The 11481-nt window shown below is 49.7% G+C and overlaps 2 protein-coding genes across 2 annotated transcripts; one reads left to right on the top strand and one right to left on the bottom strand.

Moving 5' to 3' along the window:
- Positions 1 to 12: 12 nt before the first annotated feature.
- On the top strand, positions 13 to 3850 carry EIF2B1 (eukaryotic translation initiation factor 2B, subunit 1 alpha, 26kDa; the record flags this gene model as incomplete). Its single annotated transcript, XM_010155746.1, has 7 exons — positions 13 to 216; positions 301 to 417; positions 866 to 978; positions 1206 to 1274; positions 2722 to 2797; positions 2998 to 3123; positions 3564 to 3850. Coding segments are annotated over 7 exons (861 nt in total), but the record flags the coding sequence as incomplete, so codon positions are not given.
- Positions 3851 to 4203: 353 nt separating this feature from the next.
- DDX55 (DEAD (Asp-Glu-Ala-Asp) box polypeptide 55) lies at positions 4204 to 11211 on the bottom strand. The gene is made up of 13 exons (XM_010155745.1): positions 11165 to 11211; positions 10996 to 11082; positions 10451 to 10542; positions 10071 to 10133; positions 9326 to 9475; positions 8714 to 8903; positions 8051 to 8133; positions 7557 to 7688; positions 6765 to 6857; positions 5810 to 5924; positions 5225 to 5393; positions 4577 to 4869; positions 4204 to 4426 (listed from the first exon to the last, which is right to left on the bottom strand). Exons 1-13 carry the CDS (start codon positions 11192 to 11194, stop codon positions 4259 to 4261), a joined length of 1665 nt encoding a protein of 554 aa, XP_010154047.1. The 5' UTR covers positions 11195 to 11211; the 3' UTR covers positions 4204 to 4258.
- Between the last annotated feature and the right edge of the window lie 270 nt (positions 11212 to 11481).

Consider the following 11481-nt stretch of genomic DNA (forward strand, 5'->3'; position numbering starts at 1 on the left):
CGGGGTCCCCCCTCTACCCCGGGCGGCCCCACGGCGAGGCCCAGCCCCGCCCTGACGGCGCACCTCCGCGTCTGCCCAGGGGAGACCATCCAGGGCCTGAGGAGCAGCCTGCTGGCCGCCATCGACACCCTGTCCCGGGTGGACTCCTCCGTGGCCGTGTCCTCCGGCGGGGAGCTCTTCCTGCGCTTCATCAGCCTCACCTCCCTGGAGTACTCGGTAAGGGCGGCTGCGCCCCGCTCAGCCCCGGTGCCTGCTGCGGGCACCCTCCGGCCTCACAGCAGGCATGGCCATGTTTTCCAGGACTACTCAAAGTGCAAAGAAATCATGATTGAGCGTGGGGAGATCTTCCTCAGGAAAGTCTCTCTGTCGAGGAACAAAATCGCCAAGCTGTGTCATCCCTTCATCAGAGATGGTGCTGTAAGTAGGCTGAGGCAGGGTCACTCTTCCGCTGTTGCTCGGCTGCTTGCAGTTGTGGAAAAACAGAAGGGGGAGGGCGTGAGGTTTATTAACATTCACAGCAGCACCGGCTGACGGCAGCCTCTGCGAGTACGTAGGCGTAAGGCCACCACATAGGTTTTCGTTTGCTAAGGCTCATCTCCTCCCCTGACCTCAGTTCCCATGTGGTCCGAGAGGTGCTGAGGAGGCACAGCTCTAGTTTCCCACGTGAAGCACGAGATCATCACCCCTCGGCCACATCAAGCCCAGCTCACGGAGCGGTTTGCTCTCCTGTAATTGGCAGAACACAAGCAACGCGTTACTGTCCAGCACTGATGGATATTGTGTGAAGGCAAAGCCACGGCACCATTAACAAAGCAAAGGTTTCCCAAAGCTCAGCAAAAAGTAACATCTGTTGTTTTTTTTACAGCGAATACTGACACATGCCTACTCAAGGGTGGTCCTCCGAGTGTTAGAAGCAGCGGTTGAGTCAAAGAAGCGATTCAGTGTTTACGTTACTGAGTCGCAGCCAGATGAAGCAGGGCAAGTACTCGTTAATTTGTGCTTTGCCTTAGTTAGCAGGGTAAGTCACAGCTCGCCTCAGCCTGTCACCCCAGTGACTGGCTGTCAGAGGGAACAGCGCACACCGGAAGTACAAGTGAGGGGACACGGCCAGTTGTGGGCTTGTCTCTGGGACAGCATTGCTCTGACATCATCTTAAACAACAACAACGACTTTTAAGCTTCAAACATTTTTTTTTTTTTTAATAGGCAAAAAATGGCAAAAGCCTTGAGGAAGCTGAACATTCCCGTGACTGTGATTCTGGATGCTGCTGTTGGGTGAGTCCGATCATTAAACCTTGAAGTCGTTCATCACTTTGACAGCGTTCTGCGTCGCTGTCTAGGAGCTTGTTCACCCTCCGGAGGTTGTTACCTGTCAGTCCTCAAACGAGCTGAACAGGTTATGCCGATACGTGCGCCATCAGAACACGCCGGCTGCAAAGCAGGTATCGGGTGTTTGAGGTTGAAAAATGGAGTCAGACCTAGACGTAGAACTTGGGGATTTGCGTAAAAAATAAATAACTAAATGAAAAGACCCCGTGGCACTGCGCAAAAAAGGCCAGTTGGTTTGAGGTTATGGAGTCAGACTTAGGCGTAGAACTTGGGGATTTGTGTAAAAAATAAATAACCAAATGGAAAGACCCCAGAAATGAGGCGCTGCGTAAAAAAGGCCAGTTGTTTTTAACTGGCTAGACGTAGAACTTGGGGATTTGCGTAAAAAATAAATAACTAAATGAAAAGACCCCGTGGCACTGCGCAAAAAAGGCCAGTTGTTTTTAACTGGCACCCATGTTATGAGTTGGGGGTTTCCTAAGCTGTTTGCTAAATTACCACTGCTTAGTGTAAGCCCAAAACACGATAAAAGAAAGAGCTCTAGTAAATCTGAATTTCAAGCCTTGCTCAAGCGCAAAATCCCTGAGAAAGTGCCTCTGAGGGAATACCCACCAGCCTGCACCGAGGCACCTCTCACAAGGGAAGCTAGCGGCTCGACAAGTCTGCAGGTTCGGGTGAACGCGCTAGGCCCGTCCCAGTTTCTCGGTTGGTGGTTTTCTGTCCATCTGTGGTGTCTGTTAACGAAACACGGCAGAGGGATGTAAAGAAAGGGCGATGGGATGAGGAGCATCCGATGCATCTGGCCAGGGTTATCACGGTGCAGTTACACTTCACTGGGTAGTCAGTCTCTTCCTACAGGCGCCCCCATCCCGTAACTGAGTATCATTCCTAGTCTGACTTCAGCTTCTTCCAGCCTTTCCACAATTGCCAGGGTTGGCGTGGCTGGAGAAGATACACTTACTTAATACTCCTGCCAGGGACGCAGGGGTAATGGGTATAAATTGAAATCAGGGAGGTTTAGATTAGATGTCAGGAAGAAATTCTTCACAGAGAGGGTAGTGAGGCACTGGAACAGGTTGCCCAGAGATGTTGTGGATGCCCCATCCCCGGGTGTCTTCCAGGTGCGGCTGAAAGTGGCTTTGAGCAACCTGGTCTAGTGCAAGGTGTCCCTGCCCATGGCAGGGGGGTTGGAACTAGATGATCTTTAAGGTCCCTTCCAACCCAAACCATTCTATGATTCTATGATCCAAGGCTGTGTAACAGCACACGGAGTGAGATGGGTAGACGGAACTCGTTCAGAAAAGTGACTGTTTGAATTACCAATTCCTCTTTGTTCAGGCAGTCATTTCTCCTATCACCCAGCGAGACTTGGATTTTTCCCCCCTTCGAACAGGTACATCATGGAGAAGGTGGACCTGGTGCTCGTTGGTGCCGAAGGCGTGGTTGAAAGCGGAGGCATTATTAACAAGGTAAGAGGCAGGGAGCTGAGCACACAATTCTCTCAATGCCAGACCTTTCGAGTCTGGATTCTTTGGAGAACGCACGGCTGTCTGAAGAATCTCTGCTGTCTGGGTGTTATCCAGTAAGCGTCTGTTTGTTGTTGGAAACTGGGCAGTAGCGCGGCCCAGGAGCATCCGGTCAGCCTGTTGTTTCCCATCTGTCTCCGCAGATCGGCACGAATCAAATCGCCGTGTGTGCCAAGGCTCAGAATAAGCCGTTCTATGTGGTAGCAGAAAGTTTCAAGTTCGTAAGACTTTTCCCTCTGAATCAGCAGGACGTCCCGGATAAGTTTAAGGTGAGAGAAACTCAACTTACTTCTTAGCCAGCCAAGATGCACTTAGGTGTCTATGAAAAACTCACAGAAGCGTGTCTGGTTGTCTGGATCTCTCTGCTGTCACTCACTTTGCGCAGTACGGAGCTGCTCCGTGTTGGTCACGTGTCAGACCACCGTCATTTGTTGCAACGCTAACGTTTAGGTCCTAAAGCAGTTCCTTTAGGGCACAGGAGCAGCTGAGGGTGAGAAACAGTTAACTCAGTACACTTCAGCACTACACGTTGTACTTGGTACAGCAGACAGACCAGCTGAGCCCAGGGGGGCACCAGCCCACGTGACATTTCAAGGCGACTGACTTCCTGCAGCTGTACGACCGCCTGCACCACGCTACGGCACTGCTCTCGCCGGGGGGGTTGTGACTTGCAGGCGCGTAGGAACTAACGGCCTCTGTTTCTCTCTAGTACAAAGCAGACACTCTGAAAACAAGTCAGAACCTAACAGAGGAGCATCCCTGGATCGACTACACGTCGCCGTCGCTGATTACACTGCTGTTCACCGACCTGGGTGTGTTAACTCCGTCAGCTGTCAGTGACGAACTTATCAAACTCTATTTGTAAGGGAGGACTCGTGTACAGGATGTGTCGTCGTCTTCCATGGCTGCCGCAGTTCTGGGAACCCGGAAGAGGCGACGAGCTGCACGGACGTGGTAAGGAGGCGACATTAGAAGGATTAACCTAATTATCGGCCACCTTGAGTTCTTAAAGCAAAACATTACATGCGGATGGACCACTGTTAAAAGAGTAAATCCAAAAGTTACTACGTGTTCTAAAGACCTAAAATAAATTGTTTTAAAGATGGGTGGAGTATTTTGATACTGTAAAATACAGTAGCTGGTGGTGTATTCACACTCGGTCCGAGACGTGGCCTTACGAACCTGAAAACACGCCCCAGGCTCCTGCCGGCAACCTGCAGCTCCCGCTGTGCTGTGCAAGAGCGGCACGTCCAGCTGCGTTCTGAACTGCAGCTCTGTAGGTCTGTAGGTGCCAGTCTCGCCGGAACGAAGGTAAATTGGTCTGTTCTCTGCACCATTACTTTGTTACGAAATACAGTTTTATTGAAACAGTAATTTAATGTAAAAGGGCGGTTAGAATAACTGTCAACCTTCAGACTCCAAGTCAGCCACAGTTTCTGCTTTGAGTCCACTCTGGCTGCCTGTCAGTCTCTTCTCAAACTCTTCTTCACTGATTTTCCCCTTTTTTAACCTTTTCAAGAGTCTCGTGTCATTCAGCAGCTCTTCCATATCCTCATCTTCAATATCGGAGCCCTGGTGACAGTTGAAAAAGAACAAGTCAAACACAACCCCAGGCAGCTTTCACTCTACACACCTGAGCGCACGGGAAGTTTACAGCTTGGATTTTGCCAGGAGTTTCCAAGCAGGAAATGATACCCAGTTGATAGGCTGGGCACAGCTCACCTCCTCGCGCTTCCTTTTAGCTGTTACTTTCTTCTTCTTCTCCCTCTTGGCTTTCTGCTTTGACCAGGATTTGTTCTTTATGAATTTCTTTTTCCCACCATTTTCCTCTCTTTCTTTTCGTTGTTGTTCTAACTGCTTTTGTCTCTGTTTTTCTCTGTTTTTATCCTTAAATGAAATGGAGTCCGTATTAACAGAGACGGGAGTAAAGTCCGGGAAACATTTTCCTCGGAGTTCGGGCATCTTTGGCATTTTTAACAAAGCAAAACCTCGGGCAAGGCTAGCAAAATCCAGATCTGTTAAAATAAAGATTATAACGTCGGTTTCTTGCTGGATAAAACGATAATTTCACTTAGCAAGTCACAAAAACCCCATCTTACGCTACTGTTTGCATTCTAGACTTGGTAACAATACTGTCACTTCTACTGATGTTTGTGTCGGTTTTGGTCACTTGCTACTGAAATGTTTTCTCTCAAGAACCATCAGAAATGTGCTGCTTGACCAAACTTCTGTCAGGGCCTGACGCTGTAGAAGGTAACTGAGGTCGGGGTCAGCGGCTGAAGCTTGTGGACAATAACGCTGTTTTCAGCCAAACCAAATACTGTTTTCTGAAAAGAACAGGAAGAGACACCAGCTCCTGCTGGGAATTACCTTTCATTCGGAAGATGAGATGACATTCGTGTTTGGCATAAGCCTGGACGTAGGACACAAATGCTTTCATCCCCTTCTCAAACATTGCCCTGTCAGCTAGGGCCAGAGACTTCAGTTTTGGGAGGAGATCCAACACGCTTCTCTGGGGCTTCATTTCCTGCATGGGACACTGAGGACCAGAAAGGAAGCACAAAACCAAAGAGAAAGCTCAGCCGAGTGATTTGAAATGCGCTGTGCACACGCACCTTTCATGCCCAGATAACCCTGAGTGACCTTGGAGCCCCCTCTCCCCCTTCCCCTTGGTCACTTCAAGACACCAGTTCCCTGTTCAGCCCCACACACGGCTGGCCTAGCCCAGAAGCGTGCGCGCTGCAGCTCGCAAGAGGCAGCATCTTCATTTCACGCCTTGCCAAGCTGCGTCCTCAGGAGCAGGCCTCTAGGGAGTTACTCGTTAATCCCACAAATGCAGGACCAGGCACAGGAAATCACCAGACCTTAGGTTCTACACATGGGGATTTCCAACTCCTATCGGGAAGCCCGTCCCCTTGCCCTTTCCTATTTGGGGTAGAACAGAAGCACACTAACCTTCTGGTTGATGGCGAGAAAGTTAACATAAGACTCTTCCATGGGAAGCAAAAAGACAAGCGCGCTGCCTACGTTGCCGATCCGTGCTGTCCGACCACACCGGTGCACGAAGGCACTGAAACAACACCACCAGAGCTAGCTCACCAGGAGATCCCAGACTGGTTTGGGTGGGAAGGTACCTTAAAGCCCCCCCAGCCCCCCCCCCTGCCATGGGCAGGGACACCTTCCACTAGACCAGGTTGCTCCAAGCCTCATCCAGCCTGGCCTTGGACACTTCCAGGGATGGGGCATCCACAGCTTCTCTGGGCACCCTGTCCCCGTGCTCCCCACCCTCTCCAATGTTCAGTCTGATTGTAAAGTATCAGACAGACAGAAAAAGGGCAAATCTCGTGGAATAGAAAATGTACAGCATTATGTACTTCTGAACTAGACCTACAGGAACCAGTCAAATGCAGCACAAGAGATGTGTAGCAGTCCCGCTCAGTCATCAGGACTGGGCTAAAGCAAGGGCTGTCAGTTTTGGGGGTGAAGTTTAAGCAAATTGTAGGGAGAATTATGACAACAGGAGTTAAATTACACGGAAAAGTGCCTTCATGTCAACTTTGACCATTCCATTCCCTAGAGAGCTCCCTCCCCACTCTCATCTCTGTGCTCATCCACCCCAGCGTCTCACCTCTTGCTCGTTCTTGGACACTCTCACGCTCAGCTTTACACCAATGTGGCTCCTCACACACACACAAGCAGCAAACACCCATTCGACTCACACACATCCAGCACAGTCACTTCAACTCACAGCAGTTACAACAAAAGCTGCGGTTTCAAGCTCCCGTGTTCACTCAGACTAACTTCCAGGCAGCAAGTAAACGTGTTTTCCACAGTTGCACGTTCCCAATTTATGCCCGAACAGTTCAGGAGCGTGACCACGAGCCCAGGTTCTGAAGGTGCGAAGCTGTACCTGGCACTGCTAGGCGGGTCATACTGCAGAACCCAGTGTACTTCTGGGATGTCTATGCCCCGAGCCATCACATCAGTGCAGACCAAGATGCCACTAGGAAGAAGAAAAAGCGTATTTTCAGTAATGTGGCATTTGGGATGAGCCAGTTTTCCCCCGGCTGCGTGTTCTGCAGCTCCAGCGGAGAACAAGGAACGAAGTGTTTTAAAACACTTGAGTTTTTTGAAAAGAGGTGAAATACTGTAAGGCAGTTGCAGCTTTCACCAACTAAAATCCTACAGAACGCTGTGGAAAGGAACGTGATTTATGACACAGCCAACATACCACTGAGAAAACAAGAATCCATCCCTACTGAGAGTTCTGTTTCTCAAGCACCCCTGCACCCACCACCGTGGAACAGAATACTACCAGTGTGTTAATAAAAGACCTCAGGCACTGACAGTTTTAGCATGCTATTTTGAACAGTCCCGAGCTGCAGATATCCTAAATCCGTGTCCCCGCATCTCCCATGCTGCCATGTGGACTATCCCAACTAGGCCAGACACGCTCCGGTCAGAGTGTCGCTTAGTTTGTGACCATACCTTGAGGGCCCAAGCACAGCTTGTGTTTAACACGTTCCTTTCTCTCACCCAATACAGCAGTGTGCTTGGGAGTTCACCCTCAGCGCGTGCCACCCCTCTCCTCAGCCCACCACCGCTCGTCCGCAGGAAGCGGCAAAATAATACTGCCAGACAACACCCCCCCCCACCGACTGTTTCTGCTTTGGGCTGGCTTAGCCTCCTCGTCCGTCCTTACCCCGGCAGCTGCCGAAACGCCGTAAAAATCTTGTTACGCCTGTGTTTCATTTTCCCATGAATGCTCATTATTTCCACTTGTTTAAGTAAGGATTCCAAAGCCTTCCCATAGTATTCCACGCAGGCACACGTGCTGTTGTGATAACGAGACACATAAAAGCAAGGGAGCACGCTGCGGTTTCACTCTGGTTTAGGCAGTTAAGCTTCGGTGGAGACCTTTGATAAAACAAGCACTGTTGCCTATTTTCACTTCAGATACGTGCATTGTTTTTGTAACAACCATATAATCACCTCTAATGCCTTGCTTTATCTTTTGCCTAATCAAGTTGCACACAATCCTGACCCGAAGCAACGATCAATCTCTTCTTAGGCACCTCTAAAAGACATCTGTTAATCACTTAAAATAGTTGTGTCCCTGTTAACCCAGGGCAGAGTTTTGGAACTCAATTAATACACCACCCCACTGTTTTCACAATGAAACACAAACAGCATTACCTGAAAAAGACCAGATGTTTTTCCTGTTTGTGCTGACGAAGGAAATGCACCAACTGATTAAATTTTTCATCTGCTTTGCAGATCTAGACAATGCAAAACAAAAAAAACCCAAATAGTAAGAAAACGGACTTGCTACAGGGTGATCTGCCAGTTCCCTCCCTTCCCTACGCAGCGATAAATGTCCAGGGCCATAATTTGTTACCCACCATTTGTGCCACAGCTCACCAGGTGGAACAGTGCTCTTTTATATACCTCGTTTTAAGTAAAACCAAATGCTGAAGCTCCCAGTCTCCCCATCCCCAGCCACAACAGCTCCCCTGAAGCAGGATCTCAATATCCCTCAGCCACGGCTCTGAAACTGCCAAAGTCTCTTCCCTCACTAGAGGTGGGTCAAGGAGCCACAGCAGCTAGTTTGGGATTACAACTACTCGGGGCCAGCCAAACCAAACTCACAGAGCAGGGAACAGCAGGGTAGCCAATTCAGATCTTTCTCCTCAGCTTGGTTAGTGACCTCTGGAGAACCTGCAAGAGCTTCCTGTCTTTGAGACCTCTAGTTCCTCTCATTAATGTGACCCTAACTAGCCAAGGCTTAAAAACTCACTGACAGACACAGGAAGAAAGGAGGGGTAACAAGAAACCATCACAAAGCGCAGAGGTGCGCACCATGTAGTAGTTCTCCAGGCGCGTTGGAGTTTTCTGTGTGTTGCTTGCTGCCACTCCCTTCTCTTTCACCGAGATGCGCACAGGGTTCCAGAGACCTGCTCTCACCAGGTTCTCCACCTCCTGAGTCTGAGTGGCTGAGAACAGCCCTGTCCGTCTCTGCTTGGGCAAAAAGTCCAGAATGGCGTTCAAACTGCAAGTAAGCACACGTGAAACGTCACTGTCCCCAGACTTCCTCAGAAAGCAGCTTAATCACAGGAAGCAAGAGTCTATAAACATGGCAGCTTTTACAGCGCCGAGTATACAGCACCTTCTACAGAGCTGATTTTCTAACTTTAACAGAAAAGGGACATCAAAGCTTATTTGTTGAAGCGTTTTAAGCCATTCCAGCGTGTCATACTCAATTAAGCGTTAATACACCATGTGCTGACATTATAAAAGGAGAAAGTGTAAACTCTATTCAGCAAGGATCCACTTTTCCCGATTCTCTTCCCCTGTTGCTTTATAGAGCCTGCAAGGAGAGGTAGAACAAAACAGGACACGCGCTCATTCACACCAGTCGCATATGAACTCACTTCAAACTTCACCAGCGTGACGAGAATTTGCTTGAAATACCTTGCTTCAAAGCCCATGTCGAGAAGTCTGTCTGCTTCGTCTAACACCAACACATCAAGAGACTTCACACAACTTGCCAGATCCAGCCCATCTGCTTTCCTTCGGAACAGATCCTCCAAACGGCCTGGCGTAGCTACCACGATGTTCCCCCTGTGAACAAGACGCAGAGCAACGCTGTAACTGTGGCGTAAGGACTCGGGGGAGCCGCTGACAAACCGCCCCAGCACAAGCCTGCGCTCCAGTTGGCTGCGTTTGCCAACAGAACGACTTCAGCCCGTCACTTCCAACAGTGCCACAGCAGCTACGGAACACAGCTAGCAGCCAGCAGAAACATCCAGCACCTCCATGCAAAAGCCAGTGGCGAGTACGATTGCCTCCTAACTTCATCAGCACCAGAAAATCATTCATCAGCAGGGTCTCAGTCTCAGCAGACCTGCTGCTAGTACAGTGGTCACAACGCAGGTGAAACCCTCAGTGAGGACAGTTCTCTGCACCCCACGTTGCGCACTGTCCTTCTCCCAAACCGCATGCAAACGGTACTGCTTTCACACACGATCCTTCCCTATTGCCTCACCGCGGCGTATCTCCCTCAAGGAGAACCCACAGCTTCCTCAGCACACACGCACTCATGCAGCACCATCAAATTTAAGCACCAGCAAGCCCAAAGCCCTCATGGGAAACCCCAAGGACAAGGAGAAAACCCCAGCTGCGAGACATTGAGAGAAACCATCGACAACCAACTCACCCGTGTTCTTTAAACTTCTCAACATCTTCCATGGGATTCCTGCCACCGATTAAGAGAATCTGACTAAAACCACAAACCAGAAAGACTTATGTCAACTTTGAGTTTTGCTAGTTTACCAATGACAGGAATCCAAAGGAGAAGGAACTACAGTCATGGCAGAAATCCAAAGGAAAAGGCACTACAGTCACAACAGAAATCCAAAGGAAAAGGAACTACGGTCACGGCAGAAATCCAAAGGAAAAGGCACTACGGTCACGGCAGAAATCCAAAGGAAAAGACACTACGGTCACGGCAGAAATACAAAGGAGAAGGAACTACAGTCATGGCAGAAATCCGAAAGAAAAGGAACTACGGTCACGGCAAGCTGAAAGTTCACTCACCTAAACCTGGGGACGTGTTTTGTGAAGTGTGCTAGCACCTCATCAATTTGAACCGCTAACTCTCTCGTGGGTGTGATAATTATAGCTCCAACCTGCACATAAAAAACAAAAGGAATTTATGGAAAATGAGAGCCTAGCAGAAAGATGTGGGCAAAATTCTCAAAGAGCAACTATCTGCTAGCGATACTGAACAGCCAGTAACAAGGCAAATCATACGCTGAAGCGCATTCTAACAAGCACGCAAAGAGCCCCGCTCGCAGCACGCCATCGTGTGCGGTATTTAAGACCCTTTTCCAACAGCTCAGGAACCCGTTCTGATTATGTCAAACAAGACGCCGTAACCGAGCGCGAAGAGGGCACCCCAATGTTTATTTTCAGGTTGTACAGTCTGTTGTTACAGCTGTACCAGAGCCGAGCACACCATCGCTTCTGCGCAAGAAAAGAAGAAGAAAACGCGATTTTCTTTATCAGCGCTTTTCCTGAAGTCGTCAAACCTTACTAGCACATTGTAAGAACCCAGGCAGAACCAAGCAGCTTAATCTTACCTGCATTTTCTTCAATTTTTCTTCCCGCCTGAGAAGAATTTCCAGGATGGGAATTACAAACGCCAAGGTTTTGCCGCTGCCCGTTACCTGTGGGCAGGGAAGGAGAGTCAGTCCTCCCTCAGCTCCAGACAAACCGCTGCAACGGACTCGACCGAGAAGCAGCACTCACCGCTTCGGCGGCAACATCTTTGTTACTCATGAAGAGCGGGATGGTCGCGGACTAGAACGAGAGGAACAGGAACCAACAGCTGAATTGTGTGGTGGAAGAAGAACGCGCAGGGGCAAAATCTCCACAAGAGACATCAAAGCTCCCTGCAAACCTTACCCAAACCAAGCACACGAGGGAAGGCCAAGGGCAGCTACTTCCATCGCTGCCGCAGACCCAGGGACCGCTCTGTCCTATGGCCTCAGGGCTATGACCGAGCCCAGGGACACCCCTTTGCTACAGACTCAGGGACCGCTCTGTCCTGCGGCCTCGGGGCTGTG

The sequence above is a fragment of the Eurypyga helias genome, unplaced genomic scaffold, assembly GCF_000690775.1.
Source record: "Eurypyga helias isolate BGI_N326 unplaced genomic scaffold, ASM69077v1 scaffold17247, whole genome shotgun sequence".
In the NCBI taxonomy this organism is placed as follows: Eukaryota; Metazoa; Chordata; class Aves; order Eurypygiformes; family Eurypygidae; genus Eurypyga; species Eurypyga helias.